Source organism: Eulemur rufifrons, chromosome 16, assembly GCF_041146395.1.
Source record: "Eulemur rufifrons isolate Redbay chromosome 16, OSU_ERuf_1, whole genome shotgun sequence".
In the NCBI taxonomy this organism is placed as follows: Eukaryota; Metazoa; Chordata; class Mammalia; order Primates; family Lemuridae; genus Eulemur; species Eulemur rufifrons.
In genome coordinates this window covers 15,704,368-15,725,112 of record NC_090998.1, presented here as the reverse complement: position 1 = coordinate 15,725,112, position 20,745 = coordinate 15,704,368, and the positions used below count along the sequence as shown (strand labels likewise).

General features: G+C 35.3%; 1 protein-coding gene across 1 annotated transcript in view; it reads left to right on the top strand.

Annotated features, from left to right (window-relative positions):
• SLC15A5 (solute carrier family 15 member 5) overlaps positions 1 to 20,745 on the top strand; it is an 86,985-nt gene that overhangs the window by 56,638 nt on the left and 9,602 nt on the right. Inside the window, exon 7 of the mRNA XM_069491742.1 lies at positions 911 to 1,042. Within this exon, the coding sequence (XP_069347843.1) occupies positions 911 to 1,042 (132 nt within the window). The remainder of the gene's footprint in view (positions 1 to 910; positions 1,043 to 20,745) is intronic.

Here is a 20,745-nt window from a genome sequence, read left to right as displayed (position 1 = left end):
CACCATCATTACTAAGACCCCAACATTAAAGTGGGAAGAAAAGATTGTAGATCCGGTGCTTCAGCTATTGTCTCTCGACTTGCCCTGGGGATAATGCATATAAAAGGCTTTGTGTAGTTCATTGCACAAACAGAAGTTCTTTTTTTTGTTTGTTTGTTTGTTTGTTTGTTTATTCTTTTTTCAGCATATTGTGGGGGTACAAAAGTTTAGGTTACATATATTGCCCTTGCCCCATTGGTAACATTAATAGTGTTAAAAGTAGCTAACCTTCATTCAGAACCTACAAGTCAGCATTGTACTAAACACCTTACATATGTTATTGCAGGCAAATGTCCCAGCACCTCTGCAAGTGAGTAGTAATATTATCCCCATTTCATAGAAGAAGCCATTGAGGCTTAGAAAGTGCAAGTAATTTACCTAAAATCACAGAGATTGTAAAGGGCTGACATGGGATGTTAGCACAATCTTGTCTAATTCCAGAGCCCATGCTCTTAACCTTTTGCAAATTTTATATCATAAATTCAAGTTTTCCATAAGGAACCTAATGTTTTACACAGAATCACAAAATTGATAGATTAGCATGATATTATCCAGTACAGGCCTGACCTCCATCCAAAATTCATCAGAAAGATTCAAATTAAAGTTTAGGTGAATGTATTAGGACACTCGACAACCAAGTAATCAAATTCTCCTTGTAGCTATTTTAGGGTGTATTTTGCCATATTTTATTCCTTGAAGACATCTGTAAATTGTATTGAAATATATCTTACTATGGTATACTTAACAAGTCTAACCCAAATTTTGACTGAATCAGTAAATTTTCTTTGATGTATGATCATTAATTTGAACAGTATCTATGAAAGTGTATTAGGGAAATGTTCTAAACTCTGACCTTCTCTTTTTCTCTCAGTCTCTATAATATCATACAGATTCGTTCCAAGCACCATCAGAGGAACCTTTATGAATTTTTTGACACTGTTCAATGGATTTGGGTGTTTCACAGGAGCTCTGCTGGTGGAGTTGCTGTATCTCATCTCAGAAGGTAAAAATAGGTTCACGGCATCCTTATGTACATTAATTTGATGACTGGGGAACTGGGAGACCAAACCTTAGGAGAGGGGCTTTGCCAGTGTAGTCTTTTTTTAATTGATCCACTTTTGTAATTAAGATAGAAATAAGATAGGAAATAGACTCTTGCTGTATTCATTAATTTCTAGAAATAGTGTTTCTTTTGATGGGAGGAGGTAATTACAGAATGTCACTTCTCATGAGATTCTGTCTACTATCTTTCTTTAGTGTATTTTAAAGCAAACTGGTCATTATATTCTTATTAGTTCTTTCAACGAGGCCATATTTAGTAATGTCCCATAGCTGACATAGACAATCCTCAGAAAAGGTAAGACTTGTGTCAATATAGGAGGATTATCTTTTTCCCTCATGATTCACCACAAATCTTGTCTATGCAACCAAAGAGAAATTGTGAGTTGAATAACAAACAATCTTGAAAATTTTTCCCAGTGGAAATTTTGGTCAGGAGAAAAAAAAATCTGAAAAATTCAGATGCAAATATTAAAGTATTATTCTTTAGTTACATGTGTTGGTGAAAAAAATCAGACAAGATGACAATAATGATTAGCTGTCCCAGTGAAATGTCTCTGGCTATATTTTAAATCCTCAGACTTTTTCCTTTATTTGTTCTAAAATGCCAGTATAGCTTAAATTTTACTTTAATTTGCTTTTGCTTATTTTACAGAAAATATCACAAACTTATTTTTTCTACTTTCAAAAGCACTTATAGTTGTACACTTAAAATAATGTAAAGAAAGTGTTGGTTTGTATTCTCTTATAACAAACAAATTTAATTTACCTGCTTTCAAACTATGAAAAACTTAACTTCTATGAACGAAAAACTCTTCTTAACACCAAGTCTCCATTGGAAAAATATTTATCAAGGGCCCACCCTGTTACAGGTACCACATTGGGCATTGGGGATACCATAGCAAGCAGAATAAACTTCTGAGCCCTCATGGAATTTCCAGGAGTACAGGAAGCAATAACATTAAAGGTGAAAAATACAATGTCAGTATAGTAGAGTTCTAGGGAACAAACCTACCAATCCTTGATTCATGGTTGACAAGATTAAACCCTGTCCTTTTCTTAGTTATCTGAAAAAGTTAAGCTAAAGCATGTACTAAATATTTTCTATATACTAGGCCCTGTACTACACAGAATTGTGTGAGATATGGTTCCAGTGCTCAAAGAACTTAAATCCAAATTGCCATAACTAACTGAACTGCCGCAAGTAGCTGACTTCTCTGGTGATCAGATTCTTTGCATGCCAACAAGAGACATAGTACTGGCATTAAGATGTTATACCATAATCTGGAAAAGTCTTACCTATGTCTGTACCTAAAACATTTTAGGTATTGGACATATTTCATTTCTTCATATTCCTCAATGAAGATGTTTCTGAAATTTTGCTAAAAACAAAAATTCTATCATCAAATCACATCAAATACATACATGAAGAATTACAAAGTTTATCTTTTATATAAATCTAAATTTTTCATATGAATGCTTAAGCAACTTACTGAGAGTTAGACCAAACTTCTCAGGTTAAGTTCTCCCCAAGACTGCCCCCACTTTAGACACTAACCACAAGTTTGGAGGTTCTCAAGCTGTCATCACTTCTGACAAGCTGGCTAGAAATTTGGGATTGATAGCCCCCAAATTATCAAACTCTCTCAGGTTTGATAATTTGCTAGAATGACTCACAGAACTCAGGAAAGTACAATACTTATGATTACATCTTTATTACAGCAAAAAGAATACAAATCAGAATCCCAAAGGGAGAGGCACACCAGAGCAAGGTCTAGAAGCATCCCAAAAGTAAAGATTCCTTCATCCTCAGAAAAATGCAATACCTGCCAAACACACCAATGTGTGACAATATAAATACTGTCAACCAGGAAAGCTCACCTGAGCTTCAGTGTTCAGTGTTTTTATTGAGACTTTTTTACATAGGCACTATTGACTGAATCATTGGCTGTGTGGCTGAACTAAATCTCCAGCCTCCCTTTCCCCCCAGAGGTTGGGCTGATATCTTTGGCTCAAAGCCCCAATCCTCTAACACATGGTTGGACTTCCTTCTTGGCCACTCCCCATTCTGAGTCATCTCATTAGCATAAACTGTCAGGAGGGGTCTAAGGGTCCCACCATAAATAACAGAGACAATCCAATCACTCAGGAAATTCAAAGGATTTAGAATTTACCCCCAGGAACCAGGCCAGACAATTTTTTTTATTGCACACAACTATTCTTGCAAAAACATTTCACAGAAAACCTAGATTTTTATTGAAAGTCTGAGTAGTATGGTAGGAGCTTTTCCATGTATTATTCCATTTATTACAATGATGTTGTAAAGGTGGTAATATTGTTATCCTTGTTTTTTACATGTAACAATTAAGATATAAAAAATAAAGTGTTCCAGTCATCACAACTAGTGTCTGACAGAGTCCTAACCCTCTTCACATTTTGAAATGAATTCTAACATTGATTTCAATACACCAAGCAACTACTGTACCAGGCATCCTCAAATGTAAGGGCTTTTTAATGACATTACACATTTGTTACTGTTGCAATATAACCTCTTTGGATGAAGGTCTGCATATAAGATAATATTAGTAGTATTCTAGATATAGTACAAAGATGGAGAAACAAAAGGTTGTATAATTTTGGCAGACTCTGGTGCCCATGCAAGAAAAGTTGCTAAGGACACATGGTGAGGATATTTTAGCAAGATGGGATGTGGGGTGGGGCATTTTCTAAACTTATGCTCAAGAGAATCCCATTTAGATCACCACTAATTAATTTAAGTTACTTCTTTTAAGGGTTTTTTTTTTTCTGTTTGTAATAATATTTTGTCACATCAAATCATATCCCAGTAAATTAGAATCTTACAAGTGGATTTTGCCTTAGAAATCATTTAGTCTAACATTAGAATAATAGAATATTAGAATAATAGAAGATGTACTAGCATAATCCAGTGTCTAGAAAAATTTTCTACTTTGAGATATAACCCAAGTGTTCCCATCTATTGATAACTGTGTTCTACAGGCTAAGTCTAATTTTCCATTCACATAACAACTCTTCAAACATTTAATAAATACTCAGGGAAATAATGTGGTATAGTGGTTAAGAGACTAGGTTCTGGAGTCAGACCACCTGAATTTGAACCCAGACAGTCTAGCTGTGTGCTTATATTCTCTGTCAGTAACACCAGTCATGATAAATAATTTATCATTTTATTCTGAGGATTAAGTAATCAATATACACAGTAAGTGCTCAATAAAGATAGCGATCATGATCCCCTTCTATTTTATAGACAAACCAGCCCAATTCTTTCCCTGACTTTTCACTATCAAGGCCCCTCCATCCATTAAACAAACAACAACTTGTCAATATTTGCCTTAAAATATGGTTTCCAAAATTGAATACAATACTCAAGGTGGGTACAACCAGGATAGGTAGGTCACTTTTATCAACCTGGCCCCTCTCTCTCTCTCTCTCTCTGAATGCCAACAGGGATTGTGTTGACTTTTCCAGTAGTTCCATCATGCTTATGGTCAATTAAAACTTGATATTTATTTTTTTTACTTCCAGCAGTTGCTCTCAGTTCACTTCCACTCATCTCATTTTTTTTCTAATTAAATGCAGGGCCTTATCTTTATCCTTAATAAATGTCAATCCATCATCCTAAAAAACAGACATTTTTGAAACTTGATTCTGTGTCACCCAGTGAATTACTAATCTTTACTTCTTCACCAGCTTTCTGTCTGTAAATTAGCCAGCAAGTTCCTAGACTTCTTTCAGGTAACTGATAAAATCGTTGAATTGGACAGGACGAGAAACAGAGCCTTACAGAAAATTCCTAGACCTCATTGCAAGTTAGTGACAATTCATTAATCCTCCCCTTTTGGATGTAATCACCTCCCAATTCACCTAAATACTGTCATTCAGCCCACCCACTTTCTCCCTCATTCCCTAAATGACATCACAGGAGACTTTATCATATGTTTTCTGGGAATAGGATAAGTCTGTGTTTTGACAGTCCCTTTAGCCATCAGACTAGCAGTCCTCAAGAAAGGAAATGAGGTTCATTTAGGTGATTTGGTTCTAGTGATCCTATACTGGCTAATAGTGACTAGTTAGGGGCTCTAAAAGAAAGTGACCATAAGCATGACTTGGGGTCAGTCAGTGTCTCTCTAATACTGTTTTCTCCTGATTAAAAAGGAAATGATGCCCTTCACTTTTCTCAAAGATGATGGGAGGAGAAAATTACATAAGGTATTTGAAAATTTCAATGCCAGAGATTATTTTGAAATATAAAATTAAGTCATACATTATAATGGCTTATTTGGCTAAAAACAAGATCAGTCAATTCAATCAAACAACCAGACCAGGGCTTTTATTGACAGAACCAACCATAATGAAACCAACGCTATAACTATACATGTAGGCACCCCGCGTCTTTCAGCATTTCGCTTAGCATATAGGATATTTTCAACCTTTAAGGATTCATGTCAGCTGAGCATGTGTGCGTGTGAGTGTGTGAGAGTGTTAGTGTATGATTGGAAAAGAAGATCAGCTATCACAGTCTCCCAGTCTCCAAGCTGCATTAGTCATTTTTAGCACCATGATGGAGAATGGTGTGAATGCGGCAAATTCAAAAGATTTCTCAAAACTTGACTGTGCAGACAGATAACTGTTAGAGTGACATTTTCAGTACAAGTGAGAAAACTGATCCTTCTGGGATCTCTAACTCTGAGTGCTTTAAAGGAGAAGTAGAAGACTAAACCCATCCTCCTACACTAATCATTTCAGGAATAGTTTATCTAAAAGTAGCAATGCTAATATAAGGGAGTGAAGAAGTCAGTCAAACTGCTTATTTCAACTATATCCCATTAGCAACAAGATCAATTTTCTCACACTCATGAGTTCGAACTTACCTTTTGACAAAAATAACAAAAATCGCGGTGAAAAATGACATCTTAGTTATGGATGTGCAGGTGATGGAAAGATCCAAAGCAAAATGTCTCAGAGAAAAAGGATAATTGGGCAGAATCAAGAGGTCAAGCTGTACATCCTCTTGCCCATTTTAGTCCCTCCTCCTCAGAATTCAGGAAAGGAGCAAAGAATTTAGCCATTTAATTCCCATCAAGATCATTTTAAATTAAAAATGAGATCTTCTAAAATTCTCATTTAAATATCTATGATTATTGGAGCCGCTGACAGCCATGTCAGCATGAATCACTGAGTTGCTCTTTAAACAGGAATTTGCAGTTGCAGTAAACTTGAAAGAAGACAATATTTATGCATCTGGATAAGTATTCAAACTGTATTCAAAAGTATTCACGAGCCCATGCCTATTTTCTAAGAGATAAATTTCTTCAAGTTCAGATCTATGCCGCAGGTCCAACTTCATGTGGGTTTTGAGATTACAGAACTTTGGACCCAGAGGGGAAAAGTAGTGGCCTTCTCCCAAAATCCATCTTTAGTCAAGCCTGTACCTACTTGTTTGTCCACTGTTCTAGTGCCATCGTTCCTGTGACTAACTCAGCAGGCCCCTACAGTTCTCATAGGCAAACCCTGCTCATGGTCCCCAGTCAGGATCAGAAGCTGAGTCTTCCTCATGCGATAGCGTTATGTATCCCAGATACAACTTATTTTATAGCCTCAACCATTGACTCCGCAGAAACCCCTAGAACTGTGCAGAGGTCTTTGGGTTCATAATAGTATCGGGGCAGAGCTAAAATTATCCTCTACACTTTGGAAAGCAACTATCCATTGCCATTGGCTCACAAGAAGTAGAAAGGGCAGACATTTGAATCAGCAAACCTTAATTCAAACTCAACTCAGCCCTTAATGAGCTATAAGATCTTGAGCTCATTACTTAGCCTTTCGGAGTCTCAATTTTTCCTTCTCTAAAATGGAGTCTGTTTCTCCTTGTCTTCTTCGCTGGTAACTTACCTTCCAAGATTTTTATAAGGACTAAAGGAAATGGATATAAATCACCAGATAAATGTAGGTGCCCCAAAATAATGATTTTGTTGTTACTGTAATTTCAGTGGGATCTCAACATCTTCCAAATGGGCCAGGAGTATCATGGATATGATGTTTTGGTATGGAACTTTCATAATTCTCCAGAAAAGAATGTATTCTTTGCAGAGCTCAGTGGAACTGTTCAACATCAATTCCAGGTCCAGACTGGGATGAGATGAAATAAAGAAGTGCTCTGAGATTCTTCTTGTCCTCATAGACCCAGGTCATTAATGGAGCTTCCTAGGCAGGGAAAATCATAAGTCTAGCTAGACTTATATACATGCTCACACTAAGGGTTCCCGGAAATGGTATCGAAGCTGAAGCTAGAAGGATGAGTGGTATTGAGCTTGGCGAGCATAAGAATGAAGTATTTCTGGGAGAAAGCACATATCCCAAGGCCCAGAAGTAGAGAACTGATAGGTGCATAAGAGAAACCCAAAGACAGCCAGTAAGCTGAAAATATTCAGAAAAGGAGAAAATGGGATGAAGTCAAGTTGGGAAGTTGGACGAAGGCAAATCATGCAGAACCTTTGGCTATAGGGATTTTTACTTTAATATAATAAGAAATCATAAAGGTATCAGGTAAATGACATGATCTATTGGTGTTTTAAGAAGATCACTGTGAATGCAGTATAATTTGGAAAGGAAAAAATGATTTGGGAGAAACAAGAAGGTACAATTGAAGTAATCCAAGCAAGTCTAGAGCAGTGATGAACTAGAGAGGAAGTAGGCAGATGGAGGGAAGTGAATGGATATAAGCTATATTTTAGAGGTAGAATCAATAGTACTTAGTTTTGATAAAGTCAGGAGGCAGGCTGGGTATGGTTGACTCATATCTGTAATCCCAGCACTTTAGGAGGCCGAAGTGGGAGGGTCGCTTGAGACCAGGAGTTTGAGACCAGACTGGACAACATAGTGAGACCCTGTCTCTACAAAAAATAGAAAACTTAGCCAGGCATGGTGGCACCCACCCGTAGTACCAGCTACTGAGGCAGGAGTATTGCTTAAGCCCAGAAGTTTGAGACTGCAGTGAGCTATGATGATGTCACTGCACTCTAGCCCAGACGAGAGAGTAAGACCCTGTCTCAAAAAAAAAAAAAAAAAAAAAAATGTCAGGAGACAATAAATAGGATGGACGAAGGAGACAGTGGTCTCAAGGAAGCATCCTAGATTCTGCCATGAGAAACTGAGTGGGCATAGATTCCATTTACTAAATGGAAAAAACTGGAAAAATAGATTTTAAAATTTGTTATTCATTTTTTAACACATTAAGTTTGACACACCTGTGAGACATCGAAATAGAAATATCTGGAGCAGAGGGAAAAAAAGATCTTGATTAAATATATAAATATGAAACTCTTTGGCACAAAAATAACATTTGAAATCATAGAACTGAATGAAATTACCTTGTGTGAATATTAAGAATGAGAAGAAAAAGAAACCCAGGGCTTAAACCTGAGAAACCCCAACATTAGAGGTTCAATGGAGAAGAAATAGCCTGCCTAAGGAGATACAGAGCTGCCAGAGAGGTGGAGAGAGGGAATTAATATTTGCATACACACATATGTTTGTATATGTATATATGTAGGTATATATATGTATATGCATGTATATGGTCACTGAAGGTAAGAGAGAAGATTGTTTCCAGCAGGGAATGGTAAACTGTGTCAAATGCTGCTATGAAGTCAATTAGGATGAAGAGTGGAAAGTGTCCATAAGATATAGCAACATTATGTTCACTGATAACTTTAATAGGAGCCATTTCAGTAGTGAGATGAAAGCCGATTGGAGTTGGGTAAAGAATATCTAGTAAGTAAAGAAACAACAGCATCATGTTTAAAAAACTCTTTTGAAAATTTGGGACTGAAGAAGATTTAAGAGAGTGATGCCTGAAACAGGGTGTAGTTGCCAGATTTAGCAAATAAAAATACAGTATTCCCAGTTAAATTTGAATTTCAGATAACAAATAATTTTTTGCTATTTAAGTCTGTCCCATGCAATATTGGGGACATATACATTCTTACACACGCTCACCCTAAAAAATAATTCATTGTTGTTCTGAAACTCAAATTTTACTGAGAACCCTGTATTTTATCTGCGAAGCTTAGGTGTGAGTGTAAGATACTTAGTTTATTTTTTTTTATTTCAGCTTATTATGGGGGCACAAAAGTTCAGGTTATATATATTGCCCATACCCCCCCATACCCCCGAGTCTGAGCTTCAACCATGTACATTCCCTAGACAGTGCACATCGCACTCATCACATAAGTATACACCCATCCCCTCCCCTCAGCCCCCACCTCTGTCTGATACCCAGTTGGTGTTATTCCCAAATGTGCACTTAGGTGATGATCAGGGAAACCAGTTTGCTGGTGAGTACATGTGGTGCTTAGTTTTCCATTCTTGGGATACTTCACTTAATAGAATGGTTTCCAACTCTCTCCAGAAGAACCAAAGAGATGCCATATCACTGTTATTTCCTATAGCTGAGTAATACTCCATGGTATACATATACCACATTTTGCTAATCCATTCATGAATTGATGGGCATTTGGGTTGTTTCCACATCTTTGCTATTGTGAATTGTGCTGCTATAAACATTCAGGTGCAGGTGTCTTTTTTATAGAATGACTTTTGTTCTTCTGGGTAGATGCCCAATAATGGGATTGCTGGATCGAATGGTAGATCTACTTGAATCTGTTTAAGGTATCTCCATATTGCTTTCCACAGGGGTTGCACTAGTTTGCAGTCCCACCAGCAGTGTATGAGTGTTCCTGTCTCTCCACATCCACTCCAACATGTATTGTTTTGGGACTTTTTGATAAAGGCCATTCTCACTAGAGTTAAGTGATATCTCATTGTGGTTTTGATTTGCATTTTCCTGATGATTAGAGATGTTGAACATTTTTTCATATGTTTGTTAGCCATTCTTATATCTTCTTTTGAAAAATTTCTATTCATGTCATTTGCCCACTTTTTGATAGGGTTGTTCAATTTTTTCTTACTGATTTTCCTGAGTTCTAAATAAATTCTTGTTATCAGTCCTTTATCTGATGTGTAGTATGTGAAGATTTTTTCCCATTCTGTAGATTGTCTGTTTACTCTCGTGACTGTTTCTTTGGCTGTGCAGAAGCTTTTTAATTTAATCAGGTCCCATTTATTTATTTTTGTTGTTGCTGTGATTGCCTTAGGGGTCTTCTTCATAAATTCTTTGCCTAGGCCAATGTCTGTAAGAGTCTTTCCTACATTTTCTTCTAGAATTCTAATCGTTTCACACCTAAGGTTTAAGTCTGTTATCCACCGTGATTTGATTTTTGTGAGAGGTGAAAGCTGTGGGTCCTGTTTTAGTCTTCTACATGTGGCTATCGAGTTTTCCCAGCACCATTTATTGAATAAGGAATCTTTTCCCCAGAGTATGTTTTTGTCTACTTTGTCAAAGATTAGATGGCTATATGACGATGGTTTTATATTTGGATTTTCTGTTCTGTTCCACTGGTCTGTGTCCCTGCACTTGCGCCAATATCATGCAGTTTTAAGAACCACAGCCTCGTAGTATAGTTTGAAGTCTGGCAAATTAATACCTCCCATTTTGTTTTTGTTGCTTAAAATTGCTTTTGCTAAACGGGGTCTTCTCTGGTTCCATACAAAGCATAAAATTTTTTTTCTATATCTGTGAAAAATGATGTTGGCAATTTAATAGGGATTGCATTGAATCTGTAGATCATTTTGGGTAGTATAGACATTTTAACAATGTTGATTCTTCCGATCCACGAGCATGGTATGGTTTTCCACCTTATTTACATGCTCTGCGATTTCCTTCCTCAGTGTTTCATAGTTCTCCCTATAGAGGTCCTTTACCTCCTTGGTTAAATATATTCCTAGGTATTTTATTTTCTTTGTTGCTATTTTGGAGGGTATTGAGACCTTAATTTGGTTCTCCGTTTGACTGTTATTGGTATATATGAATGCCTCTGATTTGTGTGTATTTATTTTGTATCCTGAGACTTTACTGAATTCACTGATAAATTCCAGGAGTCTCTTGGTTGAATCCTTGGGGTTTTCTAGATATAACATCATATCGTCAGCAAAGAGTGAGAGTTTGATCTCTTCTTTCCCTATTTGGACTCCCTTGATTCTACTCTATTGCCTGATAGCTCTTGCAAGGACTTCCAACACTATGTTGAAGAGTAATGGGGACAGTGAGCAGCCTTGTCTGGTTCCAGTTCAAAGTGGGAATGCTTTCAGTTTTTCCCCATTCAGTATGATGTTGGCTGTGGGTTTGTCATATATGGCTTGAAGATATTTAGTTTATTTTTAAGAGATTTTTGAGTGTATTTATCTGATGACAACATCTGCTATAGATGGAGAAGTTAAAAATGCAAGACAAAGAAGGGAGAACTGATAGAGCTAAAGTCCTGGGGAAAGGAGTGGGTGACTCATTCAGGCACCAACCCAGAGAGACAGACTTCTTATTGGGAGGTGGGTACTTCTTTCTGGCACTGAAACGGGAGAGAAAAGAGAGGATGGGCACAGGTGCAAATGGATATGTAGTTCTAATATTGGAGTCCCCATTTGATACCCCCATTTTCTTTATGAGGTATGCAGCAAGCCATCTGTGAGAACAAAGAGGATTAGGGTGAGCATGAGGAGTAGGAAAAGCAGAGATATCAGAATTCTTATTGTGAGAACAAGAAAAGATGGTTTAGAAGACAGGTGTTAAGACTGCTGGCAGTGGGGACAGCCCAGTTGATGTTGTTGATTATGAAGAGTGACACCAAACCACCTAAAGCATGATTTTTGTCAGTGAGATTCAGAAACTCAGTGCAGACATGAAGATGGCTAGTAGATTTTAAAATGGTCTAAAGACTACAAAATACAGGATGAAAGGCAGAAACTCTCCTCTTGAATTAAAATAATTTGGGGTAAAAGGCTGCTTCCCTCAAAATATACAAAAAACGAGAAAGACTTAAAATTCTGAAGTTAGTAAATCTACATCATTGCAACTGGAGTTGCAAAAGAAGAACAGACTGTACAAATAAGATGATGCTGGGTAAAAATCAGTTCCTGTTATATCCATGGAATTATTTAAATTCAATATTTTACTATTTTAAATAATTCCACTTAGAGATTGATTTATTAATTCAGTCCACAAATACATACTGGGTTCCTACTATGTGCACGCACTGGCTAGATACTGAATTAATAATACCAAGGCTGATGTTTAATTAACAAGAAGAACCTTATAGAAATATTTGACACTCAAATTAATATCAGATATATTCATTTGACTAATGCTATTACAATTACAGTTCATAGCTAATGGCATTATCGGGCTATTATCACAAAGCATTACCTCTCTTCTAAAACTCATTTCCATGATAATTCATTGAAATCATCATGAGAACACACTATCTTGATGGGTTTTTACCTCCCAATGCTCCTCAAGAGAAAGAACTCACCCTTATAAGAAAGCTGGTTATGCCAAATATCACCCATGCCTGCTCTCTGAGCTGTTCAGGTGAACAATGCCTAGCAATTTCTCTACAGTTTTGAAAGACACGGTGTCCCTTCTTGGAAACGGCAACCTGACTTCATTTTTATCCACAATTCCCAAGATCTGGAAATGCAAATTAAAGTTACGATGCAGGCATTGTTATCTAGAGCAGAGCTCTGAGCATGCGTGGATGTGGGGCCCAATCTGAGTTCACCCATTCATTTAACAAATATTAATTCTATCCCCTTTATATGACTTTAGGCAAACAGTTCAGCCACTCTGTGCCTCTATTTCCTTGTCTGTAAATTGAGAGTAATAATAATTTGAGCCGTTATTAGATAAATATGAAAAAATGGCAGAAAACTCAAAGTTAGAATACAGTTGTTAGGTATTATTTCCTTCAGGTATCATGAAAATTAATGTGTTTTAAAAATTAACTCAGGTAGGAGAGCTATGAATCTCAAATGAAGCATTTAAATCAGGTTACTGAAAGGAGGAAGGAAAGAAATTAACATTTATTAAGTGTCAGTTATATGCAGACCTTGCTCTATGCATTTCACAAAGATATTATTTCATTAAATCTTCACAACAATTCTTTGGGGGTAGATATTTGTAGTCCCATCATATATAAGAGGAAAATGAGCTCAGAAAGTTATATAAGTTGTCCAAATCATATAGCAAGGGTGTATTCTTGATTCCAAAGGTCTTTTTACTGCACTGGGTTTATTTCCCGGGGTACAGAAGCACATCCACCATGGAGATCAGCTGTTATATCTTTTCATTGCATACTTCTTCACTCCCAAGCCGAAAAGCACACGGTGAAGTGAAAGGTGTCCCTAAAATAAAGCAGAGGATGAAACCCATTTCAGTTTTGTCTCAACAATTTTGGACTCTTGCTAGATCACCAGCACTACAAAATAACTTACAAAAAAAAATCTAAAATCTAACGTAGTCCGCTCACTGTGCCCAACTATCTTTTGAAGCGATTCCAAAAGGTACATTTTAAGAGTTTCAAAGTTCCATTACATTCAAAATAAAACAGTAGTTAGTAAAAAAGGGGAAGTATTGCATCTCCCTCTAAAAAGAGAGAGCAGAAATCTGCTTGAATCAAAAGCAATATGCTATAGCAGAGTGCCCCGCATCCTTGAGGTATCTGGTAAATCTGTGATTTCAGTCAGAAATAGAAGTGACATCTCACTGAAGTGAGTGAATCTTAGGGTGCAGAATTGACTAGTTCTTGCTATTTGGGGAATTATGACTTCTAGAATAATATCTTAGGACAGTTTTATAAATAGCACATACCTTCCAAGTTACAGTATCAAGACTGCTAATAACAAGCCTGCTCTCCAGTGCTTCAACTGCTGAAGAGTCGGGAGGAGTAGAAAACCACCCCAGTCTGTCATTTTGCCATTAATCAGAAACAATTTTTGGAAGTCAAATTTTTCCAGGATTTTTGATGAAGTGGTTTTAAATTTTTGTTGTTGTTGTTGTTGTAAAGGTAATATATAATCAAATAAATCCAAATCATAAAGGAGAAAAAAAAAGACTTTGAAAATATTGTTTGGGTAAATTTTCTTCCAATATTTTTCTATTTGTGTGCATGTGCATGTGTGTGTAATTATTCAATTTATACATGACTATATAGATTTTAAACAAAATTAGAGTCTGAATAAACCCTAATGAATGCTCAACTGACAATTTGTATCATGTCCCCATCTTTTTCTTCTTCCCTTAAATCTGTGGTACCCAACCACCTGGGCCACTACCAGTCAGTGGCCTGTTAGGAACTGGGCCGCACAGCAGGAGGTGAGCAGCAGGTGAGCAAGGGAAGCTTCATCTGTATTTACAGTCCCTCCCACTACTCACATCACCATCAGAGCTCCACCTCCTGTCAGATGAGTGGCATTAGATTCTCATAGGAGCAGGAACCCTACTGTAAAGTGTGCATGTGAGGGATCTAGGTTGCGTGCTCCATATGAGAATCCAATGCCTGATGATCTGACGTGGAGCTGAGGTGGTGATGCTAGCGTTGGGGAGCAGCTGCAAATACAGATTGTCATTAGCAGAGGTAACAGAGACCATAATAAATCAACTGTCTCCCATCACCCCCAGATGGGACTATCTATCATCAGGAAAACAAGCTCAGGGCTTCCACTGATTCTGCATTATGGTGAGTTGCATAATTATTTCATTATATATTACAATGCAATAATAATAGAAATAAATTGCACAATAAAGGAAATGTGCTTGAATCATCCCCAAAACCATCCCCCCATCCCCAGTCTGTGGAAAAACTGTCTTCCATGAAACCGGTCCCTGCCATCAAAAGGGTTGGGAACTGCTGCCTTAAATAATATTGTGAGCATATGTCCGTATCATTTGGAATTTAAAAAAAGCTCACTTTCAACAATTATATGGTATATTTCATTGCACACATGCATACGTGTGCACACACACACACACACACACACACATATATAATGTTCCTTTCTTTTCTTTTGGAATGTTTTGGTTGCTTCCAATTTTTCAGTGCTATAAATATTACCAAGGTGAGCATTTTTTATAAATCTCTAGGTACATCACTTATTCTCTTGTTAGAATAGAATCCTGGAAATAGTATTATTCTTTCAATGAGGATAAATATTTTAAAGACTATCGAGAAGCACAGCAAAATTGTTTTCTAAAAGGCTGTATCAATTATACAACCATTGTGAAAAGATAATACTTGATCAAGCTATTAATTTCACCTCTAAGCATAATAATATTTTGATCTGTGTCAATCTAATTGGAAAAAATTATATTCTATTGTTACTTTAATTTGTGTTTTTTAGAATGTAAGATTGAAATTTTTAATGTTTATAGAACATTTTTATCTTTTCTTTTTCATGATATGCTTAATCATGCTCTTGGCCTGTTTTTCTTTTGGTCTATTCATGATTTTTTCTTGTCAATTTACATATGCTCGCTATACTTTTAAAATAATATCCTTTAATCATACTTATTGGTAATATTTTCCTAGTTTTAACTCAACATTTTATTATATAGATGACTTTGTTTTATATAAGTTTTGCTGATATATGTCATCAAATCTATGAGCCTTTTTCATTGTGATTAATTTCACACCATTTTTCTATGGCTGTAGAATTTTAATGGTTTAATATATTGAATTTAGTTTCTCATCCATGTAGATTTCATCTTGCTGTTACAAAAGAAAATACTTATTTGTGTCAAATAACAATTTTTACAACATAATTTGATATATGTTGTGAAAAGTTGGTTAAACCACAGATATTCCACAACCATAGGATAAATGGAATGAAACTAATCAGTTTTACATGTAACATATTGTTAGTTCTTAGGTGATCTTGGGACTATTTGAGGGTTATCTTTCTGTCCTATTCCTTTCAGCTGCCTCTTTATTTTAGCTTAGTATTATAATTTTTTGATAGATATTTCATATCAGTTATTACTAATCACATTTTTCCTTATGGCTTTTCTTGATTTATAAAAACCATATTCTCTATGGTTTATACTTCCAGATGAATTTTTATCATTCTTCCCCCATCCTATTTTTATTTTAATAAAATGAGTAAAACTTATAAGTTAATTTTAGAAAAACTAAAGTTTTTGTGATATTTATTGGTCCATCTAAGTACATAACACAGCTTTTTCAATTTAATATTTCAAAATTCAATTCAATAAGATTTTCTCTTCTTCACGTAAATCCTGAACATTTCTTATTGAAGTTATTATAGACATTTATGCTATGTTTTTTTTTTGCTGATAAGAACTGAATCATTCTCCCTCATTACAACTCACTGAGATTATCAGTATTCTATAGGAAGATTATCAATATTTATTTATTAATGTTTATGTCTTCATCTGCATTCAATTTCTGAAAGTCTCTTAATAAACTTATCAAAGTATTTGAATTGATCCTTTTATGTTTTCAGAAAAATTATCTGATCTTCAAATAAATATAATTTTTTATCCTTTTTTCCAATATTTACTCCTATGCATTGCATCTTTCTCAGGACACAGACTTACAGGGCAATATTAATACCAGAAAACCATCACATTTTATCTTTCTCATGATCTTAATATGGACATCTCTTATATTTGTAGGCTTATAAAGGTAATCTTAAAGGATATTCTTTGTCATAAGAAAATTTTTTGTTTTCTAAGATTTAAACAAATCAGGTTAAATTTTACTGGATGCTTCTTAAGTAATTATTGAGAGCACCTTATGATTTTTCTTCTGGACCTATCATTAAGATGTATTTAATTAATAAATTTTTCAATATTAAGTCATCTTTGTATACATGTGATAAACAACACTTGGTAGCAATGATAATCTTTTTGCTAATGTTCTGGAAAGATTCATTTCTTCCATGAAAATTAAAAGGTGTCTAATGTCTCTGCTTTAAAATTTCATTTTGGGGGGTGGGAGGAAGAAAAAATAAATAAATAAAAATAAAATGAAATTATAATTCATTTTAAAAATGACAAATAATAATTGGATATGTCTATGGCTACAATGTGATGTTTCAACACATGTATACGTTGTGGAATGATCAAATCAGTCTAATTAACATATGTCACCTTACATACTTATTTCTTAGTAGTGAGAACATTTAAAATCCACTCTTCCAATTTTGAAATATACAATACATTATTATTAACTGTAGTCACCGTGCTGTGCAATATATCACCAGAACTAATTCCTCCTATCTAATAAATCTTTGTACCCTGTGGCCAACATCTCCCCTTTCTGCATCCACCCCCCCCCCCTCAGCCTTTGGTAACCACCATACCATTCTCTGCTTCTATGAGTTCAACTTTTTTAGACTCCACATATAAATGAGATGACACAGTATTTGTCTTTCTGTGCCTGGCTTATTTAACTTAACATAATGTCCTCTAGATTCCTCCATATTGTTACAAATGAAAGAAATTCTTTCTTTTTTAGGCTGAATAGTATTCCATTGTGTATATACACTACATTATTTTATCCATTTATCCACTAATAGGCACTTCAGTTGTTTCCATATCTTGGCTATTGTGAATAATACTGCAATGAACATGGGAGTACAGGCATTTCTTCAATCAATATACTGATTTTAATTCCTTTGGATCTAGACCCAGTGGTGATATTGCTGAATCATATGGCAATGCTATTTTTAGTTTCTGAGGCACCTCCACGCTGTTTTCCATAATAGCAGTACTAATTTACATTTGTACCAATACTGTACTAGAATTTCCTTTTCTCCACATCCTCACCAACACTTATCTTTCATCTTTTTGATAGTAACCACACTAACAGGTAGGAAGTGATATCTCATTGTGGTTTTAATTTGTGTTTCACTGAAAATTAGTGATGTTGAGCATTTTTTCATATATCTATTGGCCATTTGTGTGTCTCCTTTTAAGAAATGTCTATTCAGGTCCTTTGTCCATTTTTTAATCAGGTTATTTGTTTTCTTATTAATGAGTAGTTTGAATTCCTTATATTTTTTGAATATTAGCCCCTTAACCTGATGAATGATTTACAAATATTTTCTCCCAATCTGTGGGTTTTCTCTCCACTGTTTCGTTTGCTGTGCAGGAACATTTTAGTGTGACGTAATCCCATTTGTCTATTTTTTCTTTTGTGGTCATACTCAAGAAATCATTGCCCAAACCAATATCATGGAGTTTTTCCCCTGAGTTTTCTTCTAATAATTTTATAGTTTCAGATCTTACAGTTAAGCCTTTACTCTATGTTGAGTTCACTTTTTGTATATGGTGTGAGATAAGGATTCAGTTTAATGAAATGTGGATATCCAGTTTTCCCAGAATCATTTATTGAAGAGACTATCCTCTACCTGGTTTGTGTTCTTGGCACCTTTGTCAAAACTCAGTTGTCTGTAAATGTAAATGCATAGATTTATTTACGGTGCTTTCTATTCTATTCCATTGGTCTGTGTGTCTGTTTTTATGCCATAATATTTTGATTACTATAGCTTTGTTGTATACTTTGAAGTCAAGTAGCATGGTGCCTCCATCTTTGTTTTTTGGATCAGGATTGCTTTGGCTATTTGGGGTGTTTTTTGATTCCATATGAATTTTAGGATTTTTTTTTATTTCTGTGAAAATGTCATTGGAATTTTATATGGATTGTAATTTCTCTTTTGAAAATCATTCTTTGTAACTTTTACCCACCATTATTGGCCATTAAATATTTCCATTTATTCTTGGTTCAATTTCGGCAATTAATGTTTTCCTAAATAATCGTCTCATTTCCATATGGTTTTTGATACTATAATAGCATACTCATAACTAAATATTGTTATCTTCTCTGTATTTTTGTTATATATTCTGATTGGATTTGCTTTTATTTATTTTGTTATATTTTTCTCCAATGACTCAGCTCTTAAAACTATTAAATCTAATATACTTTAATATATTGATTTTCTTAGTCCTACTTGCCTTAGATTTGTTTTATACATTTCTTAAATTTTTTGTCTTGAATGTTTAGTTCATTTATTTTAATTCTTATTTTAAAAATGAAAACATATGTGCCTTTAAATGTGCCTCAGGGTAGAGATTTTTCTCTGTATCCCTAAATGTATAAATGCAATTTTCTCATTTTCTTCATTTTCTAAATACTCTGTGATTGTGAGTTTCATTTTCTCCTTCATCAATAAGTTATTTAGGAGCAATATGTTCAATTCTAGGAGGTTGGATTTGTTATTGATGTTATTTAAATTTCTATAAGAGGATAGATTCCTTCTTTGTACCAAATAATGTAATCTTTGTTACCCCTTACCAATCACATTTTTCAATTTTACACATCATTTTCTTTTTTGCCTATTTGATCAAAAACTAACCAAAGTGTGACATAATCATTCACAAGAATTACTTATCTACCTCTATTTCTAACAGATGCTGTTATGTTTTTATTAATTAAGGGATGTCCATTGGCACATCTTTGATTTGGATTGTGTGTTTATCAATATAAAAAAAAAAAAATCATTGTCCCTTTGAATGGTTTTTCCCTTGAATTCAACTTGGCTTGACATTAGTATTTTCCACTATTTTATCACTATTATTATTATTATTATAATATTAAGCTTTGTCATTCTGGGTTAAAAGTGTTTCCTATAAGCAATAGTTTATAATATGCATTATAGTCACTTTTCCTTCCCCCATTGGCCTTTTTTCTATTTATTCATCCTCAAAAGAACAGATTTACTGAGAGGTAATGTTTACCAACTGAGTGTGTGTAGGTATTTTTGCTAACATCTACAGTTAAAGTGCCCCATTAAACCCAAGTTACTGCCACAAGAATACTGCTGGGGTAAAGTGAGAACATTACACCATTTCTAAGTTTTCTAACACTCTGTTCAGATGGAGGGAGTATAGACTGCAGTCTCAAACATACATGGTATGTGGTACTCCTCAGAACTCATACTCACCCATAATGTTTTACTTCTGGTGACAACACTTCCTGGATTCAATGTAACCTGCCTGTGTCCTGTTCCCATTACTTCTTTTTTTCAGTTTTTTTTAATTGATACATATTAGACGTACATATTTTTGGGTACATGTAATGATTTGATACATTCATATAATCAAACCAGGGTAATTGAGATATCCATCACCTTAAATACCTGTTCCCATTATTTCTTGTCCTATGATTTTATGGGTTTTTCTCTCCCTGATGTAGTTTAGAAGCAGAGATACTTCGTGCTGGGTAGTGGTCTAGAGGGATATATGGGAGGGTTCCCTCCACCTCCAAATAAACAGTGATTATGCATTAGAGAAGCAACTACTAATATTCTGTCTAGAACTAACTTTGATCTCTGTGGTGAGGGTATGTTCTGGTTATCTCCTGTTCACCCCATTGGTAAGGGAGGGACTCCTTACCCTACCTAGTATGAGACTGTAGAAAACATGCACCTGACCCTGGACAGATAAGACTGACAGCAGTTTTTTAGTCCCACACACTCACAGCCTGGGAGAGGAGGATACAGCATGTCATGCAGGGTTCCACTTGGGAATAGTCTGAACAAGCAGGGTCTGTGGAGGACAGGCTCTGTTGTAACAAAGGGTTGAGGTGACGCCCAGTCCCCATAGGAGGTCATGATTGGTTTATTTGAATAAAGTTG